This window comes from Saimiri boliviensis, chromosome 1, assembly GCF_048565385.1.
Source record: "Saimiri boliviensis isolate mSaiBol1 chromosome 1, mSaiBol1.pri, whole genome shotgun sequence".
In the NCBI taxonomy this organism is placed as follows: domain Eukaryota; kingdom Metazoa; phylum Chordata; class Mammalia; order Primates; family Cebidae; genus Saimiri; species Saimiri boliviensis.
Window position 1 is genome coordinate 51,353,615 of NC_133449.1, and position 20,576 is coordinate 51,374,190.

The window sequence follows — 20,576 nt, forward strand, 5'->3', positions numbered from 1 at the left end:
ATAAAATGCGTCTCAATTCCGCACAGCTGGTTCCAACGGTTTACACCTGCCATTTAGCATGGACTGCTTTAACACCTCAAAAAACAGGACTGCAGAGGAGCCTAGAGTCATCCAGGAGGAATTCCCAGAATACAAAATAGCACTAGCAGCTGATGACAACTCTAAAAATTAAGTTTGTATAATAATTGGGATGAGAAGACATCATAAGGTTATGTAAATAAAGTGAGGTTTTGAGTTCAAAGGAATTCTTTGGTATTTTTCTGTGCGTACACATGCACACACATGTGTGTATATGTGTATAGACATATATAAACATATATACATACTGTGTATACACATATGCATTACATATATGCACATCCATACATCTTTATATACATAATACATATCTATAAACACAAATGTGCACATATGTATGTGTGCATGCATATACATACACATGTGTGCATACATACACATATACATGCATATGCACACACATTTCATGGAAAGTGGAGAGTCACTAAAGGCTGCAGGACTATAGGGCTTCGTGCTTGACTGATGTTCATTAATGTTTGCTGAATTACAACAAACCTCTGCTGTGCCCATCCTGTTCTTTATCATTGACCATTGCTCTCAGGAGTTAATGTTTGAACCTGGCCATAAAGGAATTGACAGCCACTGACCTCTGGCCGCTATTCGAAGGGAAGGGAGCCCCCTATAAAACAGCCCACAGTGGACAGTCTGTTCAGCAGAGCTGCAGAGCTACAGACCAGTCGTGGAGAGGGAGCTCTAGCGCCACCATGAACTTCACCGGCAAGTACCAACTGCAAAGCCAGGAAAACTTTGAACCCTTCATGAAGGCAATCGGTGAGTGCTGAACTGAACGGCAAAGCTGTGGGTCACAGCAATGAGGGTCTGGCCCCACCAGCAGTGGCTACTCAGAGTCTGGATGTTGAGACGGGAGGAGAGATTCAGGCTATATACTGAAACTAGGGGGGCATTTTGTATTGACTTCTGGAGTTATTTGAAGCGAGTCCTCACTGTACAAGCCCACCCCATAGGGAAGTGGAAAGAGCACTGAACTAGGGTGTGGTCTGGATTGATGGCCATGTCATTGGCACTTCATTGCATGATCCTATTCCTGCAGTTATTCATTCTTCAAACAGTGATTCAAGGCCAACCACGCACTGAACACTGTGCTGGATAGATATCAGAGAGAGATGATCATGAGCCACATTTCCAAGGTTTAGAGAGAGAAGAGAAGAAATAAAGGTAATAAGGCATTCCCTAAGGTGTACGGAGTGCCAACTGTGCCAGGTGACCGTGCTGACCATGGATATGCAATACCTCATTTATTCCTCACCAAAACACTAAGTTGGGTACCAGTATTTTCCCACCTTACAGTTGAGGCAATGGAAGACTAGAAACATTTAGTAATCACAACCAAGATTGTGCAAGTAGGAAGTGTTTAAGTTAGGAATGGAAGCAGGCACTGGTTCTCAGAGACCTTGCTTTAACCCCTGTGCCTCCCAGGGTCATGCACAGGAGAGTGTGACTCATGGAGGGCATAGGAGGATGGCTCAGTGGAAGTAAAGAGAAGGCTCAGGCTGAGCCTTGGAAGATGAGCAGGTGTGCCCCAGGGGGCTCCAGGCAGAGGGACCCCTACAGGCAAAGGAGTCCCTCTGTATGGCAAGGGAAGGTGCCAAGAATGAGAAGAGTGCCGAAGACAGCAGAAGCAGGGAGAGGAGGACCTTCAGCGTTGCCGGAGAGCTTGGATCTTCCGCAGGCAAATCATGCCACCTCTGTGTGTCAAATCTCCCACTCATGCAACAGGACCCTCCATGCTCACTGCCCACCCACGTAATTTTTGTCAACCTCAATTTATATAACAGTGTAGACAAATTCTGAAATTTGTAAAGCTCTATCCCAGGGCAAGGGATTGCTGGTACATCTTCCTCCAGAGTCTTGACTGCAGAGGTGGACACAGGCTTGCCTGGCACAGCACTGCCTTGTGTGTGTTGACCTGTCACAATTATCGACAGCTCCCCTGTCGCTCTCAGGAGGGACCTAGCTTGGAAGATCAACTCTCTGGTCACCCTGGGTATGAGCAATGAAATGCTCATACTCCAAGAGCAAAGTCCTCAAAGGAGGAGGGAATGAGGAAGGAGAGTGAGCAAGAACCAGGGCACTTACAAGAGGACCAGTTCTTCAGGCCAGAAGAGTGTCCTTTGTTTTGTTTTGTTTTAATACTTTAAGTTCTGGAGTACATGTGCAGATTGTGCAAGATTGTTACATAGGTATACACATGCCGTGGTGGTTTGCTGCATCCACACTTCTCAAAAGAAGACATTTATGCAACCTACAAACATATGAAAAAATGCTCATCATCACAAGAGTGTCCTTTTTATAAACTGGCTGGCAAGATAGAAGCAGGCCAGACTAGGCCACTGTTCCTTCCTTCCTGAGGCCACAGCCCATGCTGCTCACAAGCCCCCAGTGAGTTTCTGTGGCCCCTTGGGAAAAACGATGCCCTTCTCTGCCCCTCCATGCCATAACGTTTCTCTCCTCTACCTACCACGGTGGTGGTAGCGCTGTGCCAGGCAAGCCTATGTCCACCTCTGCAACCTGATGAAACTTCCACCTCTGCCTGTCTCTAAACCTCAGATGGTTTCCACCAGGTCTGCCAGACGAGCTCATCCAGAAGGGGAAGGATATCAAGGGGGTGTCGGAAATCGTGCAGAATGGGAAGCACTTCAAGCTCACCATCACCACTGGGTCCAAAGTGATTAACAATGAGTTCACCCTGGGAGAGGAATGTGAGCTGGAGACAATGACAGGGGAGAAGGTCAAGGTAGGAGAGCATCCCTTCTGCTGTCAGAACTTTCCCTGGAGCCTGGCCCTGGGGCCTCCTTCCTCAAGGCTCAAACCTCACAATTCCACCCACAGATACCCCATCTCTGAACCCACCTCCCATGTGGGAGAGGCAGAGAGAAAAAGAGTTCTTAGGGAAGAATCTCATAGGGAAGCTGCTCTCCACTTCCCAGGGACTGTCTGTGGGGTGTTCCAGTCCCCAAAGTCTTGAGTTCTCCCATATGGAGGATATGGGGGAGCCAAGCATAGAGCAGGATTCTAAGTCTCAGGTTCTCCCAGGCCCAGTGCTCCTGGCACTAAGAGTCCTCTAAGCAGGGCCCAGGAGTGGGGCAAGTGGAAGTTTGTGAAAAACCCTTAACTGAACCCAAAGTCAACTGTCCTTCACTGAACCTAGAGCTGGTGGCAATGGGGAGAGACTTCTTGAAGTAGGTGCTGACAACACCAGAATACCAGGGTCCCAGGCAGGTGCTCTGACTCAGCCTTCAGGGGTGGTCACAAAGTCCCTGGCTTCAGCCACCACATCTGTAAAATAAGAACAGTCAATCCCCCTAGACTGAAGGCAGTGGGCAGGGCAGCATTACTTCTGCTGGGCACAACTCAAGGTGTGCAATGAGAGCTGGGTGTGGGCTGTGTGAGCGATTGGCAGACAGAGGCAGGGGTATCCCGGCAATGGGAGTGACTGTCTCCTCCTCCCTCTGAAACACTCCATGCCCTTGCACCCCTCTTCTCCCCCCACTCCCCCCACCCCTTGCCCCGCAGACAGTTCTGTGCATTGAGCTGGGCATGTTCATCTTTTTCTCTCTTCTGGTCGCTCTTTATTTCTGCCTCTACAATTAGAACATTACAGGTCAGGATGCTTTTACGAGGAAAATTGTCTTGATGTGCTCATGGTCAAGGGATTTAACCAGGGGCCTTTTCCAAATTTTCTTTTTGGAGGCAAAATGTTTAACGTTGTCCAGGATCTTCTGCTCCCTGCTGGGTTCCTGTCATCTCTTCCGGAATGTATAAGGGCTTGGAAGGAGGCCACAATAGGAAAGATTAACATGCTAGAAAGAATAATACATACCTGGTTGGGCATGGTGGCTCACGCCTACAATCCCAGCACTCTGGGAGGCCGAAGTGGGAGGACTGCTTGAGCCCAGGAGTTTAAGACCAGCCTGGGGAAACATAGCAAGACTCCACCTCAATTTAAAAAAAAAAGAAAAGAAGCCGGGCGCGGTAGCTCAAGCCTGTAATCCCAGCACTTAGGGAGGCCGAGGTGGGTGGATCACAAGGTCAAGAGATCGAGACCATCCTGGTCAACATGGTGAAACCCCGTCTCTACTAAAAATACAAAAAATTAGGGGGGCATGGTGGCACGTGCCTGTAATCCCAGCTACTCAGGAGGCTGAGGCAAGAGAATTGCCTGAACCCAGGAGGTGGAGGTTGCGGTGAGCCGAGATCGCGCCATTGCACTCCAGCCTGGGTAACAAGAGTGAAACTCCGTCTCATTAAAAAAAAAAAAAAAAAAAAAGAGAGAGAGAAAAGAAAAGAAGACGAATACATACCAAAGGAAAATATGTATTCTCTACTGGTCAGTATTTTGAATTTTGCCACTAACTCCCTCCATTAGCTTGGGAGAATTGAGATTTTACTTGATTTGATTTTAGCATTTGTATTTGGGGCCACTTAGGTGTTCCATGGTCATTTCTAGATTACATGCCATAAGACAAAAGAAGTCCTGACATTTTATTTAGTTCTTAAATGCCCTCGCTTCTCTTTAGAGCCAGAGAACTGAAAGCTTGGGAGCATAGGAACCAGAGCATTTTGGTTGATATGAGCTGAGACCTGTGCAGAAGAACCAACTTCATTAGCAAGGCTCTTGCCCCCCCCCCCACCTCTTCATCACAAGCTACCTCTCTGTTTCCTGCAGGCAGTGGTTCAGATGGAAGGTGACAATAAACTGGTGACAACTTTCAAAAACATCAAGTCTGTGACCGAACTCAATGGCGACATAATCACCAGTGTAAGTTGGTGGTGCTCTGAGCATGTGGCTCCCAGTGCTTGAGGGGAGAGGAAAGGTGAAGGATGGGGAGCAGGTCACAAACCCTAACCCCACCTCTCCACCCTCCAACCCCCAAACTTCTTTCCTGTGGTCAGTATCCGCTATAACTTACTGCAGATCCATGATGTCCCAGGCAGTTTACACACATTGTCACTAATCCCTTCTGCTCAGCACTAACCAACCAGCCACAGAGGCTTCCACCTGCCCTGCATGCCCAGGGTGCTTTATGAGTGCCTTTGCCCATTTAGCATTTATAAAGAGAATCCCATTCATCGTGATTTATGGCAGCTTACAGGCCTGGCACAGTCCAGTTATTCAGTCAGCCTTCATGCCTGGCTGCCAACCACGTCCTATCCCCTATTTGGGGGCGAACAGTGCAGTGTTTCTCCTGCAGGTATGTCTCCCTGATTCTTATTTGCCCCCAATATATGCGTTAGGGAGTCACAAACAACAGAACCCTGCCTCAGGGAGCTGTCATCACTCTGTTCAAATGGAAAAATTCTTAAACTAGACAGAATGTAAGCATCACCCACCCAATCTGTGGTCTCCAGCTCCCCGCCAGCACATTCTCAGGAGAGCGGGGGAGCAGAAGATGAGCCGTTCTGTAGTGAGTCTGGCCAATGCCCTTTGATAGGCTCCATCTCACCTAATCCTCCTGTCTCCTTGTGGGAGGCTGGATGAGGGATTCAATAGACAGGCTGACCTGTCCAAGTCATCAGCTAATAAATGATAGACCCAGGGCTTGAACCCATCAAGCAGCAACCATTGCATTGCTGATGAAGCTAAGGGGCTCCTTTTCACCCTGATGACATGCCGTGTCATTCCAGAAGAATTATTCAAGAGAATTGGCAGAGGTGGAGGGAACATCCTGAAAAAACAAACCTGACACATCCACTGTTTTTATAAGCTTCACAGCTCTAGGAGGACAATTATGTACTACCCACTGCCTTCCAGGCTGTGTGCTTCATTGTGCCCATGTACATATATCCTTGGTGCTCAACATGTATTTGGTGTATAGTAGGTACTCCATGAAACTTTGAGAAATTGGACTGGGCTGGTTTGGATGATCTTGCTATAACAGCTGTTGATGTAGAAAAGAATTCAGTAAAAGGCAGGAGGACTTTCCAGGTGAGAAGGAGAAGTGACAAAGACATGGCATAGGATTTTGGAAAAAATTGCCAACCCTTCCTCCTGCCCTACAGACAACCAGACGAATTTTTGAATTGTTTCATATGTCAACATATCTGGTGCTATTTTTTAAGCTTATTTTATTTTATTTTATTTTTACAATACAACATCAGATGAACATTTCATAATTTCTTTTCTGGCTTTCAGACCATGACATTGGGCAACATTGTCTTCAAGAGAATCAGCAAGAGAATTTAAACAAGTCTGCATTTCATATTGCTTTAGTGTGTACAATTAACGTAATAAAGTGAACTTTGTTTTTTTAAAAAATGTCTTTTCTTCTCTATGGCTTTTCATTAATGGTGCTATCGGTCACCACATTCTCCCAACCATATTTTCATAAATGTTGATAATCCACATGATCCACACTCCCAGGTCAGGTCTGAAGAGTAATTCCCTGAACACAAAACCCACACTGTCCACTCACATGTCCCTGCCAGGACAGCCAGGTGTGGCTAGGTCTGCAGGAAGGCCCTGGAATGCCCTTTCCCTGTCAGACACACAGGCAAGGAGCTGGGGCCAGAGGATGTGCAGTGGGCTGGCCTCGAGGGTGTCTCTCTGTGGGGACAGGGAGCAGAAAGCCTGGGCAGAAAAGGAGAGCTATACCCACAAGCACGGTCACAGTGCCAGCCCACCAGCAGATGGGTGCAGAAAGGTCGGCACTGACTCGCCAAATAAACTTTTCCTCCTATGGGAGGCTGAGCAAGGGGCTTAGTGAGAGGCACCAGAAGGGGACAGAGGAGGCTCAGTGGAAGTTCTCTCCATGCTTTGGGCAGGGGCAGAGGGTAGGGGAAGGAGAGGAGTCCCCTCAACACTACTTTATGCCAAACTGTTAGGTACTTGTTGGGGGATGAATTGCATTTGCCCAAAATTTATATATTGAAGTCCTAGCCCCCAGTATCTCAGAATGTGACCTCATTTGGAAATAAGGTCATTGCAAATATAATTAGTTACGATGTCATACTGGAGTAGGGTGGGCCCTAATCCACTATATCTGGTGTCCTTATAAAAGGGGGACATTTGGACATAGAGATGTGCACGGGGAGTGTCCACATCAGGCGTCCCCAAACTTTTTACACAGGGGGCCAGTTCACTGTCACTCAGACTGTTGGAGGGCCGCCACATACTGTGCTCCTCTCACTGACCACCAATGAAAGAGGTGCCCCTTCCTGAAGTGTGGTGGGGGGCCGGATAAATGGCCTCAGGGGGCCGCATGTGGCCTGCGGGCCGTAGTTCGCGGACGTCTGGTCCACATGAAGACTAGAGCTATGCTGCCGCAAATCAAGGAACTGTCCGAAGCTGAGAGAGGGTCCTGGACCAGATCCTTCCCTAACTCCTTCAGAGGGGGCATGGCCCTGCCGTCACCTTGATCTTCAGTTAATGGCCTCCAGAATTGTGAGAGAATACATTTCTGTTGTTTAAGCCTCCCAGTCTGTGGTACAATGGGAGTCCTAGCAAACTAATACAGTATCCATACCTCTCAGAGCTACCATTTCTACCTTCATAAGACCTTTCGGCACCCAGAACTATATGTGTTGTACAGGACTGAGCATAGAAAGTCAACACCAAGACAGAAGTATGTCAAATTTCAGGGTCATTTATTGCCGGCGACCACAGAGGACTCGCATCTCTCCAACCCATGGCCCCAAGTTCTGGGGAGCGGGGTCTTTAAGCTGAAAAACCACATCCTGGTTTCAGGGTGAGGGGATGCAGGGCAAGCAACTTTTCAGCACTTATTGATAAGCAAAAGCAAGCACTTTTCATAGAAGCCAAGGTCAGCAGTTATTGCAAAGAGAATGGGGAAGCCGTTACAGCTTATTTTAAGAACAGCTTTGTCTTTTATAAAATGGCATTTCTCAGGTTCTAACTTTTAGGCTAGCCATGTTACATATGCAGACTGCAGTAAGCCTCAATGTGAACTGAATTGTTCACATTCCCCCTCTTCACTTTCCACTCTAGAGTTGAAACTATTATTTGTTACTGGGATTGTTTCCCAGACCACCTGTAGCACCTCCCTGCCCCCGCTCTCACCTGCAAATCTCCAGCCTATGGCAGCATCGTCTTCCTTAAACAAGCCACCAATCATATGCTTCCTGCTTCGCTGCACAGCACGCAGGAGTCACACTCCTAAACCCGGCATCCAAGTCCCTATATCATGGGTCAGCAAATTTCTTCTGTAAAGATCTAGAGAATAAATTTTCTCAGCTCTGCGGGCCATTTGGTCTCTGTCACAAGTACTTAATTCTGCCATTGCAGTGCAAAAGCAGCCACAGCCAAATGGTGTGACTGTGTTCCAATAAAACCCTATCAGCACTGAAACGGGAATTTCGTATCATTTGTACGTCATAAACTATTACTCTTCTTTTCATTTTTTCCACCATTTAAACATGTGGAAACCATTATTAGTTTATACCTTGTATGGAAACAGATGGCAGCCAGCTTTGGCTTGTGAACCAACCGTAGGATGCTGACCCCTGCAACCATAACCTGTCCAACCTCTTTCAGCCTGTAATATACATCCTAATCAAACTAAACAACCTCCCATTTTCCTCACAATTCAAGCATCACCTGCTTCGAGATGTCTTCCCAAATTGCTCAGCTGAAAGAACGCTTTTCCTCTTTCTGCCATTTTACCTGGACCAGTCTTTAGAATGCAGCTCCTCCTGCCTTGCACCATTGTTTTCTCCAGAGATTTGCGCTCCTTCTCTCACCTGGAGTGGAGCCTTGGGGAAAAAACAGATCCATTATTTGAAGAACTAAGGCAGACTGAGGGAAAGAGTATCAGTATGCCTTTAGAGAATGGTATTACTTCAGTAAGAAATCAGAGTCGGGAGTTCCAGGGAGCAAGAAAACAACAGCACGCTATGATATGCCATTCACAAAAATAAACTCCAGATGAACTAAAAAACTAAATTGGCCAGGTGCAGTGGCTCATGCCTGTAATCCCAGCACTTTGGGAAACCAAGGCAGGCGGATCACTTGAGGTCAGGAATTTGAGACAAGCCTTACCAACCATAGTGAAACCTTGTCTTTACAGAAAAATACAAAAAATTAGCCAGGCATGGTGGCAGAAGCCTGAAATCCCAGCAACTTGGGAGGCTGAGGCAGAAGAATTGCTTAAACCCAGGAGGTAGAGGTTGCAGTGAGCAGAGATGGCGCCACTGCACTCCAGCCTAGGGGACAGATCCAGATTCCATCTCAAAAATAATAAATAAATAGCTAAATCAATAAATATGAAACGTTAGAGATAAATATGACTGTAGATAGCTTCCAACTATAGAAGACTTTTTTATACTAGAGTTTTTATACAAAAACCATCTAGGAACAGATGAATAAATTTGTCTTCCTCAAAATTTTAAAGGTTTATATGAAAAAAGGCACCATAAACAGAGTTTCAAAAAAAAAGTGTGGCTTACACAACAAAGGTTAATAGACAGAATATAAAAATAACCCCCAAATCAATAAGAAAACCAACAAATCAATGGAAAGGTGAGTTGATGACATTAATAGGCATCTCACAATATAAAATATATTTAGTCTTGTAGTAACCAGGAAGGAGGGATGCAAAATAAGATACCATTTAAAAAATCAAACTAGCTGGGCGCAGTGGCTCACGCCTGTAATCCCAGCACTTTGGGAGGCCGAGGTGGGTGGATCACAAGGTCATGAGATCGAGACCATCCTGGTCAACATGGTGAAACCCCGTCTCTACTAAAAATACAAAAAATTAGCTGGGCATGGTGGCACGTGCCTGTAATCCCAGCTACTCAGGAGGCTGAGGCAGGAGAATTGCCTGAACTCAGGAGGAGGAGGTTGCGGTGAGCCGAGATTGTGCCATTGCACTCCAGCCTGGATAACAAGAGTGAAACTCTGTCTCAAAAAAATAAAAATAAAAATAAATAAAAATAAAAATAAAAAATCAAACTAGTAAAAGGGTTGATAATACCAGGGGTTTATAAGGATGTGATGAGCTTTGCCTTTGGTGGTAAAGATATAAAGTGATGAGCTCCATATGGAGCAACTTTGACAATATCCATTAGTATTTTCAATGTGAAGTCCCTAACACCTAGAGAAGCCACTGTTGTGTCTCCCTAAGGAAGAGTTTATGCCCATGCACAAGAAGAGTATAAAGGATGCAATTGCCAAAAACTGGAAACAAATGCTCATCAGTAAAAAAAGGCTTTGATCAACTGTGGTATAGCCATACTCTGAAAGAATCAGTTGAGTAAATGAGTGAAGTAGATCTGTATGTACTGACATAGAAATATCTCCAAGACAAAGCACTTCTTTTAAAAAGTAAGTTTTAGAAATACTATTGACAGTATACTATCATTCAAGTAAATGCTGTTAAAACATGAAACGAAATTATGTATGTACATCTATGGATGTGAATGTATAGAAAAAAATCTGATGGTTGGACTCCATTATCCAGAACACCAGATAATAGCCATTACCTCTGGGAACAGAACTGGTGGGAGCATTATTTGTATTGTTTGAATCTTCTACAAAGAACACATTTTGTGAAACTATTATTTTTAACGAGCATTAAATTTTTTAAGGCAGATGACAAAGTTAAAATATTGGGCATGGTTCTAGCTAACTAATCTGTAATTGTGGACCTCAGCATTCTCTCCTGTAAAATGGGCAAGACAATCCCTTCCTTCATGGCTTTCAAGAGGAGCCCACGAACTGATACAAGCCAAATGCCATCCAAGTAAAATATATCATTATTTCCATTCTCAGATTCCTCAGGGAGTGTCCGTTGGGTTTAATATTGGGACCATTAGCAGAAACTCTGCTGTGCCCAGAGAAGTGAACCTCTGAGAGCAGTGCAGAGGCTTAGGGAGGAAAAGAGGTTTGCTCTGGCCCACCAAGCCAACAGACAGTGGCACTGAGGTGCTTTGACTCTGGAGCCACAGGACGAGAAAGCAGTGCAGACAAGGTCTTCTCAGCAAAGCTTCCAGGGACCTGACAAAATTCCCAATCTCCCCCTAAATGGATTCTTCCTCTGAGAACAACTCTGGGTTTTTGAGGGAATTGTTTGTGTTTTTTCCTGAAAAGGAGAATTAATTTTGGATGTTTAATTTAGATTTTGTACAGGTGCCAGAGAACTTTGGGCCAGAAGCCTGCTAAATAAATGGAATAAACAGCTGTTGATGGTGTGGGTTATTTTTACCTTGACCCCTTCCACACTTTGGGCCTCTCTATTCCTCCCCTCTGCCTGTCCTGTGGGGATCCCACCAACAGAGAGTGCTGTTTCCCAGTGGCAGCCCATTGATTCGCAAACAGCCAGTATCCACACAAAAGTAGACTTCCTTTTTTAAATTTTTTCTTTTTTCTTTTTTTTCTTTTTTAACTGACTGCCATTAGAGTAAATACAGTGATTGGTGGGCAGGGGAAGGGGCATGGTGCTGCCTAACTTAGTCTGTACTCTATCTTTAGAGCACTTTTTTTGTATACCTAGAGGCATGTTTACAATCTCATGATTTTGTAGCATTTCTTACTAGAAAAACAAAGAGACTTGAAATTAAATGCATCTTCTTCACATAGCCTAGCCTCATTTAGCCAAAGCAGAACAGGGCAGTGCTAAGCCCTGAGAATACAGTGATCCCCAGAAGACTCACTGTCAGGGGGACCATACGTGTGACAATGTTATCCCACTGTGATGAAGGTAGGTACTAGCTCCAGCCCCTGCTACAGACTGGGGTAGGGGTGGTACCTAGAAAAACATCTCAGAGGAGGTATGAAAGCAACCAAGGGTATTTGCTTCACAGGGAGATGTGGTATAAGTGGAGCTTAGCAGAAGAGGCAGAGAAGGAACAGAATCTCTACTATGAGAATCCTTTGACTCTAGCAAGGAATTTGAATTTAATCCTGAAAACAGTAGAGAGTCATTGAGGGGTTTTAAGCTCTAAGAGTAATATGATACTAAAAGCATTATAAAACAGACACACACACACACACACACACACACACACACACACACACACACTTTTCTGGCCACAGTGGCAAGGACCAATGAAAAAAAGCAGAGCTGAATAGAGAGAGACAATTCAGAGGCTGTGGCAATGGTCCCGCCAAGAGATGTTGGGTGCCTGAACTAAGGTAGTGCCCATGAGGTCGGAACGTAGCAAAAGGTTTAAGCATATTTAGGAATTAGAATGGATGAGATCTAGTTACTAGACGTGGGATGTGCATTAGCAAGATGCAGCAGTGAAGACGTATTAGCGGAAAATAAGGCACACTGTGAGAATTTAATGAAAGTATTAAAGTAGGTAGCTAGGCAGGGCAGGAGATGGCACCCCCACCAAGAAATGTCAGGCAAGAGTCAGGTGACAGTCAGGTGGTTGTTCCACTGTCTCTCTAAAGTAATAATCATGCACAGCCAGCGCCAGGAGAAGGCAGCCTCCCAACAGATAGAAAACTCCTGAAGATAGTGGTCAGCAGCTGCCCAATAAGAGGTCGGAGCTGGACAAGTGAGTTCAAGCATGCGCATTAAGAGGTAAAATGGTGGGGTTTAACTGATAACTGACCTTCCTCTAGGGAAACAACTATTAAGAAAAAAAACACCTCAAATGAGCTTGCGCAGCCCCCAGTAACACACTGCGCATGCGGCCCCGCCCAAGTGCTGGCAGGCCCCTGCGCAGACGGACAGCCTGCCCCAAGGAAAAAGGGCGGAGAGACCCAAAACCCGAGGGGCATGCCAACATATAAAACCCCAGATCGAATGTCAAACGGAGCACTTGGATCTCTCAAGTCCCCCGCCTGGCCCTCTTCCAAGTGTGCTTTACCTTTCCTTCCTGCGCTAAAACTTGCCTTAGTCTTTCACTCTGCCCTATCCCCCTCAGACCAATGTTTTCCACACTGCTGCGGACCCATTCGGATTTGCCACCGCTAACAAAAGGGCTGTTTACAAAGATGTGGTTAAAGGGAACCCATAAAGTAGGTGAGGCGCCCAGCCAGCAACTGCAGGAAGCCACCACCGTCTGTAGACCTGAAGAGGCAACCGAGGGGGCAGCGTTACTGGAGCCCAGGGAGACCTAGAGCTGTAGAAGGGCCACCCAGTGGGAGCTGAACCCCTGGCTGGGCAGTTGTAGCGGGTGTCCTTCTGCGTTCCAGTCTCCTGCTTCTTACTGGTAAAATGAGAAAGAAGTCAGTCTGTCTGACACAAAGCCAGGCAGAGGAGAGTGGAGAAGGCCTGCAGGAGAATTGGAGAAAAACTAGCACACTGGGAACTTAGGTGCAAATGAAAGAAACTCACCCCAATGGGTTAGGCCAAAAATAAAAATGGGGCAGGGGTAACATGGTTCACTAGCTCATAGAACTAGAAAGGACAGGTGAATCCGAAGCTGAATAACAACGCAATATTTCTCCGTCAATACAAGCTTTGGTCTCCTGGGCCTCTCCACATGGCAGAGAGTATGCTTGTCAGCACCTCCAGGGTCGCAAACTGAGAGCTTGTATTCCTAGAGAACAGCAAGGACTCCTCTAGTTCAGAAGCGAAAGGGTTGCCCAACAAGGGTCCAGTTGCCTGGCTTGGGTCATAAGCAGTATGGTTGGAGCCACCTCGTCCCAGGTCCCGATTCCGTATACAGCTTGGTATTTGACATGGGCCTGCACGGGAATATTTACACCAGGGAAATCAGCAACTGCTACCAATCAGGGCTTCTTCTTCACATTGTTTTTAAATATCTACCAGCACTCCATTGACTCATGGGTCATCACTGTGTGTCAGGAAATGCTGTGCTGTGACAGGTCAGGCTCTATCCTGCACCAGCCTGTCCTGAACCGCCTCCTCAGAGCCTCATGGTGCAGAGTAGTGTCCCTAGAGAAAGAGCTAGAAAGTGTCAGCCAAGGCCAAATGTAAGTACCACTGAAGGACACAAACCACATATCTGGAATTCTATCTGCTGCTTCAAACTGTAGTCCCCTACTAAAAACCAGCTCGGTAGGGAGAATCCCACCCAGGTGGGCTGAAGGTGTTGAGAACTGGGACCACAAGGCGTGGTGGTACACACTTTGTGCTCCCAGCTACTTGGGAGGCTGAAGTGGGAGAATCACTTGAACCTAGGAGATCAAGGCTACAGTGAGCCAAGATCACTCCACTGCACTCCAGCCTAGATGACAAAGGGATGCCCTGTCTCAAAACAAATTATAAGAAGAAATGTTGCTATTCTCTCTGCTATGTGCCCCAGCTATGTTATTCCCTTCGGTATCCTTTAGAGAAGTACACCCGGTGACTCACCCAAGCAATGGCTATGTCTGCCCTTTAATACATGTGTTTGTCAATACATCGATGGTGCAGTGGGCAGACGGCTTCATCTACACAGTAATCAGAGGTCTTAGACTTGTTTGGCATGGCCGTAAGGAATAGAGGTTTCAGGATGCAGATTTCAGCCCAGTTTAAGTGAAGACTTCTTTAATGGTCTTTCTATTATCTATTTTGCTACTCTCATGTAGTGAAGCTTCTTTACAGGTTGACAACACTGGAACTTAATGTGTTCTGAAGTTAGGCCATTACTGTGGTGTAAATATTCCCACCATGGCCAATTTTAAGTTATCAGTGTGATGTTGATGAATGCGGAGTTGGAAAGAGATGTGCCCTGCTGGCTCTCCCACGCTGATAAGAGCTAGTTCCATCACACTGCTGTTGCTTCTACCCTTCACCTTCACCTTCTAACTGGGAGAAGGGACACCCCAGGAGAAGCAAGGGTGGAATGCTCAAAGTGTAATAAAATACTAGTGACAGTCACTAAGCACTTATGATGAGCTGGGTTCTCAGGGCTTTCCTCTTTAAAAAATTAGTCCTCACAGCAAACTTAGGCAGTAGGTAGAAGTCAGGAAACTGAGGCATGGGTAAAATAACTAGTCCAAGGTCACACAGATAAGATTAGGAAAGTCCAAGGTCACACAGATAAGATTAGGATAAAGACAAACTGAGATGGTTTTTCTTAGTGTCCATGTTCTTTAAAACGACACTGAAGTATTTCTCTAAAATTGCACAGTCTAATATGGTAGTCACTAACCCCATTGGCTAAGTATAAATTAGTTGAAATTAAATAACATTTAAAATTATGTTCTGCATTTATACTCCAGAGCTCAATAGTTACAAGTTGCTAGTGGCTACTGTACTGTATTGGACAATACAGATATAATACATTTCCATCATCACAGAAAATTCCGTAAGATAGTGCTGCTCTGGCTTGGCAGCTGGCTTTGCCATCGGCATTGTGGGGGACGCCGGTGTGCGGGGCATCGCCTAGCAGCCCCGACTATTCGAGCATGATCCTGATCCTCATCTCCGCCGAGGTGCTCGGCCTCTATGGTCCCATCGTCGCCCTCATCCTCTCCACAAAGTAGCTCCTCTGCAAACCCACCACCCACAGAATATTATGTAAAGACCATCAGCCTGACACACACACACAGGACCACCGCCCGCAGTAGTTGGTCTTGTACATGCACAGTGTCCTAGTGTCCATTGTCTGTTGCCCCGGCCCTGCCCCCGCCCACCCCGTGCCGTGGACATCTGGGCCCACTCATTGCCCCTCCAGGCCCCCGGTGCCCCACCCACTAGAGTGCTTTGTGTATGCGGATGATGTAGAGTTGTCACTTCTCTTAACTGGTTGTTTATTTATAAAGATCTGTCCTGTTCTTGCATCTGCGGAGCAGCCCCCATCTCGCAGCTATCTATAACCTCAGCTAGAGTGTCGCCTTGTGGGTTCCTGTTGCTGAGACTTCCTGGATGGAGCCGCCCTCGCCCCGGGGCCCTTGGCCCTGCACGGAGCTGTGTCCAATAAAGTTCTCGGATGTGAAAAGAAAAAAAAAAAGACGGTACTGCTCTAAAAAGATTGTCAGAAAGAAAGAAGCCACGCTTATTTGCTTGGAAACACAAAGTGTTTAATAGGATTTGCTGACTGCTATAACATAAAAACTCCAAACACAGTTTCATGGTTCTTTTGCTCTTAAGTAAGCAAATTCATTCATTTGTTCATTCATTCATTCAACACACATTTACTGAGCACCTGCCATGTTCCAGGACCTATGCAAGGTTCTGGGGATAGGAAGATGAATAGAGAGACACAGCTCCTGCCCTCCAGGAGCTCACAATCTGATGGAGGAGATGAAGTTCTTGTGTGGTTTTCTAAAGAAGAACAGATCAAGGGAGAGGAGAGAGAAAAGAGAAGAAGTTTCACTTTGGACATGACAAGTCTGTTGGGCCTGCAAGAACATCTGAGAGGATGAGTGGGGCTGGAACTCAAAAGCAACATCAGGGAATACAGATTTGAGAATCATCAGCCTTAAGGTGGTCATTAAATGAAGGGCCTGCCTGAGTTCATGCAAGGAGTGTGTGTAGAATAAGATGAGAACGAATCAAGCACAAAACCAACTCCAGGAAATGTCAATATATCAGGGTCAGGGAAAGAAAAAGGACCAGTGCAGGAACCTGAGAAACCACATCAGAAGATCATTGCAAGGAAGTGGGTCACTAAAATCGAGGGCTGGGAGTGTTGACTGACACCGAAAGGCCAAATCACATAGGAACTAAAAAGTACCCACTAGCTTTGATCTTGGTTAAGAGCCCTTTTAGTGGAGGAGTGGGAGTGGAAGTCAACCTGCAATGGATTCAAGAAGAAATGCAAAGTGAAGAAAGGCGGATAATAACTATACTACTAAAAAAACTTAGTCGTGAAGATTACAATCCAAGAGTTCTCAGCATTCTTATTCATTGCACTTGAGAAGGCCAGTGGGGTGAGAAATGTCAAGGATCCAGGATGCAGAAGCAATAATAGCTGGAACAAAGTCTGGGGGTCGAAGGAGGGGAAGGAGTCCAGAGGACCTGCGGCAGGGAGGACTCACGTTCCAATGGTCTGAGAGGGAAGGAGCACAGACATAGAGCTCAGTTTGTTAAAGACAACAAATATTAGAAAGATAGGATGGGGAAAAAAGGCCATGAATATGGGGAAATGACCAGTGGCTCAGCAGATGACAATGACAAAGAAGGGGAAAAGGTTTGGGAGAGAAGTTTTATATGAAGGTAGAAGAGCGATAATTTGAACACACCAGTTAGATTCCTGGGAGAATGTCAGTGCTGTCCCTAAGCCTGTGGTGTGGGAGCTTGAAAGACTATCAGTCTTCTTGTAAAACCTTCTAGAAAGGAAAATCTTCAAAGAAGACCTAAATGCCAGACACAAGTATTTTGCAAAAATATGGCCCATTTGCAGAGCTTTCAACCACTGGGCAGTGTTCAGAGGGACACAGTGGGTCAGCATGTGGATGAGAGAGTGCAGATGGAGAAGCTAACATTTAGGCAGAGATGACAAACATAAGACACGGTGGGATTAATTGACTTCAGGATGTGAGGGAGAGCTCTGAGGTCAGTGGTAGCCCTGGGTTGTATAGAAGTCTTGGTGACATCCCCAACTGAAGGGCTCTGTTCCAGGATCTCCCAAAACATTGATGAGAAATTTGGGGTCTCAGAAGATAACAGGATAACAGGCTAATCTTGAGATTGGTCGATTCTCAAGATCCTCATTTCTCAGGTGGAAATCACAACAGCCTTTGGGAGATCAGAATAAATTGGCCACACCTCTGAAGAGAGTCTAACCTAGGTGTACAATAATCCATATTCAAATGCTGTTTCTGGTGAGAAGAGCAGAAGCCCCCAGGGCATCACAGAAAAAGAAGTTCAGCAAGGGAAGTAATAATTATTCAGTATTGAGAATGGAGCTTCATGTGGGGCCATGAGAAAGTCTAAGCTGGTAAAGACCACATAAAAAAAAAAGCACATGTAACCAAAGCTCCCAAGGGCCAATTTTGCAGGGCCCAGGATTAATAGGTATGTGTGTTTCCAAGTTTCCCTCTGTTCTTCATTCTGAAAATATTTTTTACATCCTACTAGGCAAATAGCCAGGAAAATATCAGACATGATCTAAAATCACAGGGAACAACAAGGCTTGGTGATGAGGGTGGTGATGGAAGGAATAATTCCCTCTCTGTGTGTTCTGGAAATATTTCTAGAGCTCTAGTTGGAACCCAGACTTTTTTTTTTTCCCAGACTTTAAGATCTCAAGTGGTTTGGGCAAAGCACCCAGTCGACATTTCCTGCATATGCACCATTCCGAAGTGGTTTCAGGTCTCTGAGTAGAGCCTAAGTAGCCCTAACACAGCCCCTTCTTCATAACTCCACACCAACCTAAGGAAACAGCATCACATATCCTCCTCAGCCAATTGCGTCTGTTGCAGACCACAGGTGAGACCAGCAGCCCCAGAGACACCTACACAGATGAGACTCCAGGCTCATCTGAGACTCTAGGCACCTGCCACCCTCAACTCAGATGTCACCCTCTCTGTAATACCCCCACTGTACACACACAACACACACCAGACACATTCTCTCCCCTGCACCCTCCTCCATATAGTTTACAATTGCATTTATTATTGCAGTGTGCTTTAAATGTTTCTGTACATTTTGCTTCCCCACCCAATAACATTTGGAGCTCCTTTATTGGGTTCTAGGGCCTATCATCCAATAATATTTGTAGGAGGAGTTGGTTTGGGTTGGGATAGAGTTAACTTGAATTGAATTGACTTGAATTGAGCCAAAATGGCACTGGGAAACACAGGGCAGTAAATTCCCACAGAAACAGGGCTAAGCATTACCTCAACTTCCTCATCAGGGATCTCCCCAGAGACCCACCACCTCCAGAGTCTCTCCCTAGCTCCCCAGCCACATTGCCCCTCCTCCACTTGGCAGTCCTCATTGCTTCTTGTGGAACAGAGCTGGGGCTGGCTCATTGCTGGGCTCGGCCATGACCTGCATGGGTTGGTTGTTCAGGGCAGCCTCGCGCATCTTGTAGTACATGAATTCGTTCTGGCGGAACATGCGTAGCTCCATCTCTGTCTGCACCCTCATGGCCTGTGGGACACAAATATACCATTAACAGTGATGGCAAACCCCTAGGACATGCTGGTCTCTGACATACCTTGGGATAAATTACTTCCAGCCACAGAGATTCAACTCTACCCCCTCAGAACACACACACACACACTCTCTCTCTCTCTCTCTCTCTCTCTCTCTCACACACACACACACACACACACACACACACACTCATCGATAGCCCAATGTCCTGGCAGTGGGCCCACTTTATCAAGGAAAGGGAGTCAGAACCCTGGGAGAGTAGCTGGAGGAACCATTCTCAGAAAACAATGTTTGTTCTCAGGAACTTCCCAGTGGGGACCTGGATTTGAACCGTGGCCCCTGCAGGTACTAATGTGGGACCTCAGGCAAGTGGTGTAACCACTTCAGCTACCAGTTTTCTCACCCGTTTTGTGGCTTCATACCTTATAGTGGGTTGGGAAGATTACAGTGTGTGACACACAGAAGAACCCTCATTCTCCCACATGCCCATTCAAGAAATATTTCTCAAGAGGCTGAGGACGCAGCGTGAATAAGATTGACAAAGGGTCTGCCGTTGACAGGCTCGATACCCTAGACGTAAAGCTAGTTACCCCACTTTTCTGCCCCTCCCTTGGTCCTCCTGCCAATTTTGAGGGGCTACTATATTATTTCCATTTTATAAATGAGGAAACCTAGAATCTGAATAGAAAAAGGACATCCATATCTGAGACCACACCAGTCTTAAATGTCATAGTCACCCTACATTTTATAACATCAAAGTCTGCCCACTTTCCCTAGACTGAACTGTCTGAGGACAGCCCTGTCACTCTCAAATAAAGCAGCCCTTCGAAGCACCAAGGACACCAGCAACACCATTTTCCAGGCACTAAGTGCATTTCACACAGTAACTCATGAACACTCATCACAACCCTACCCTTTCCCTCTATTTCACTGATGAGGAGACTGAGGCCCATACATTCAATAGTTGCAAAATCACACAACCGGAAAGTGGTAAAGCTGGAACTCAACACTGGAGGTCTGATTCCAGAGCCTGTGATCCCAAACTCCACTCCGTGTTACACAGAATACTTTCTAATGTAAATGGTTGCACACGCATGCATGCACACACATACACACCATTGTTTACACTTCCTCAGACCAGGCTTGGGGTGTTAAGATTCAACAGATGCGGGCTTCAAGTCTCAGCTTTGCCATTAACTCATTATGTGACTATGGACAGATTACCCTCCTTCCCTGAGCCTCAATTTCCTCATGTGTGAAGCAAGGTGATATGGTTTGGATATTTGTCCCTTCCAAATCTCACACTGAAATGTGATCCCCAGTGTTGGAGGTGGCCTGGTGGACATTCTTGAGTCACAGGAGCAAATCCCTCATGAATGGCTTAGTGCAATCCACTTGGTAGGAGTGAGTGCTCGCCCTGAGTTTACTCCAGATCTTCTTGTTTAAAACGGCCTGGCACCTCTGCCTCTCTCTTGCTCCCTCTCTCATCATATGACACACTGGCCCCCTTTGCCTCCCACCATGATTAGAAGTTTCCTGGGGTCTTCGCCAGAAGCAGATGCTAGCACC

The 20,576-nt window shown here is 46.1% G+C and overlaps 2 protein-coding genes across 3 annotated transcripts in view; one reads left to right on the forward strand and one right to left on the reverse strand.

Moving 5' to 3' along the window:
* Window positions 1–655: 655 nt before the first annotated feature.
* FABP1 (fatty acid binding protein 1) lies at window positions 656–6,355 on the forward strand. The gene is made up of 4 exons (XM_003942516.4): window positions 656–849; window positions 2,661–2,833; window positions 4,766–4,858; window positions 6,233–6,355. Exons 1-4 carry the CDS (start codon window positions 783–785, stop codon window positions 6,281–6,283), a joined length of 384 nt encoding a protein of 127 aa, XP_003942565.1. The 5' UTR covers window positions 656–782; the 3' UTR covers window positions 6,284–6,355.
* Window positions 6,356–15,957: 9,602 nt separating this feature from the next.
* SMYD1 (SET and MYND domain containing 1) overlaps window positions 15,958–20,576 on the reverse strand; it is a 44,889-nt gene continuing 40,270 nt past the window's right edge. For both annotated transcript variants that reach the window (XM_010330355.3, XM_003942517.3), the window contains one exon: window positions 15,958–19,001. In XM_010330355.3, coding sequence (XP_010328657.1) covers window positions 18,843–19,001 — 159 coding nt within the window. In that variant the 3' untranslated portion in view covers window positions 15,958–18,842. The remainder of the gene's footprint in view (window positions 19,002–20,576) is intronic.

Coding starts and splice junctions, on each gene's coding strand:
- FABP1 (XM_003942516.4), top strand. CDS start 783: ATGAACTTCACCGGCAAGTACCAACTGCAAAGCCAGGAAAACTTTGAA. Junction 2,834..4,765: donor TGACAGGGGAGAAGGTCAAG/GTAGGAGAGCAT, acceptor TGTTTCCTGCAG/GCAGTGGTTCAGATGGAAGG. Junction 4,859..6,232: donor ATGGCGACATAATCACCAGT/GTAAGTTGGTGG, acceptor TCTGGCTTTCAG/ACCATGACATTGGGCAACAT.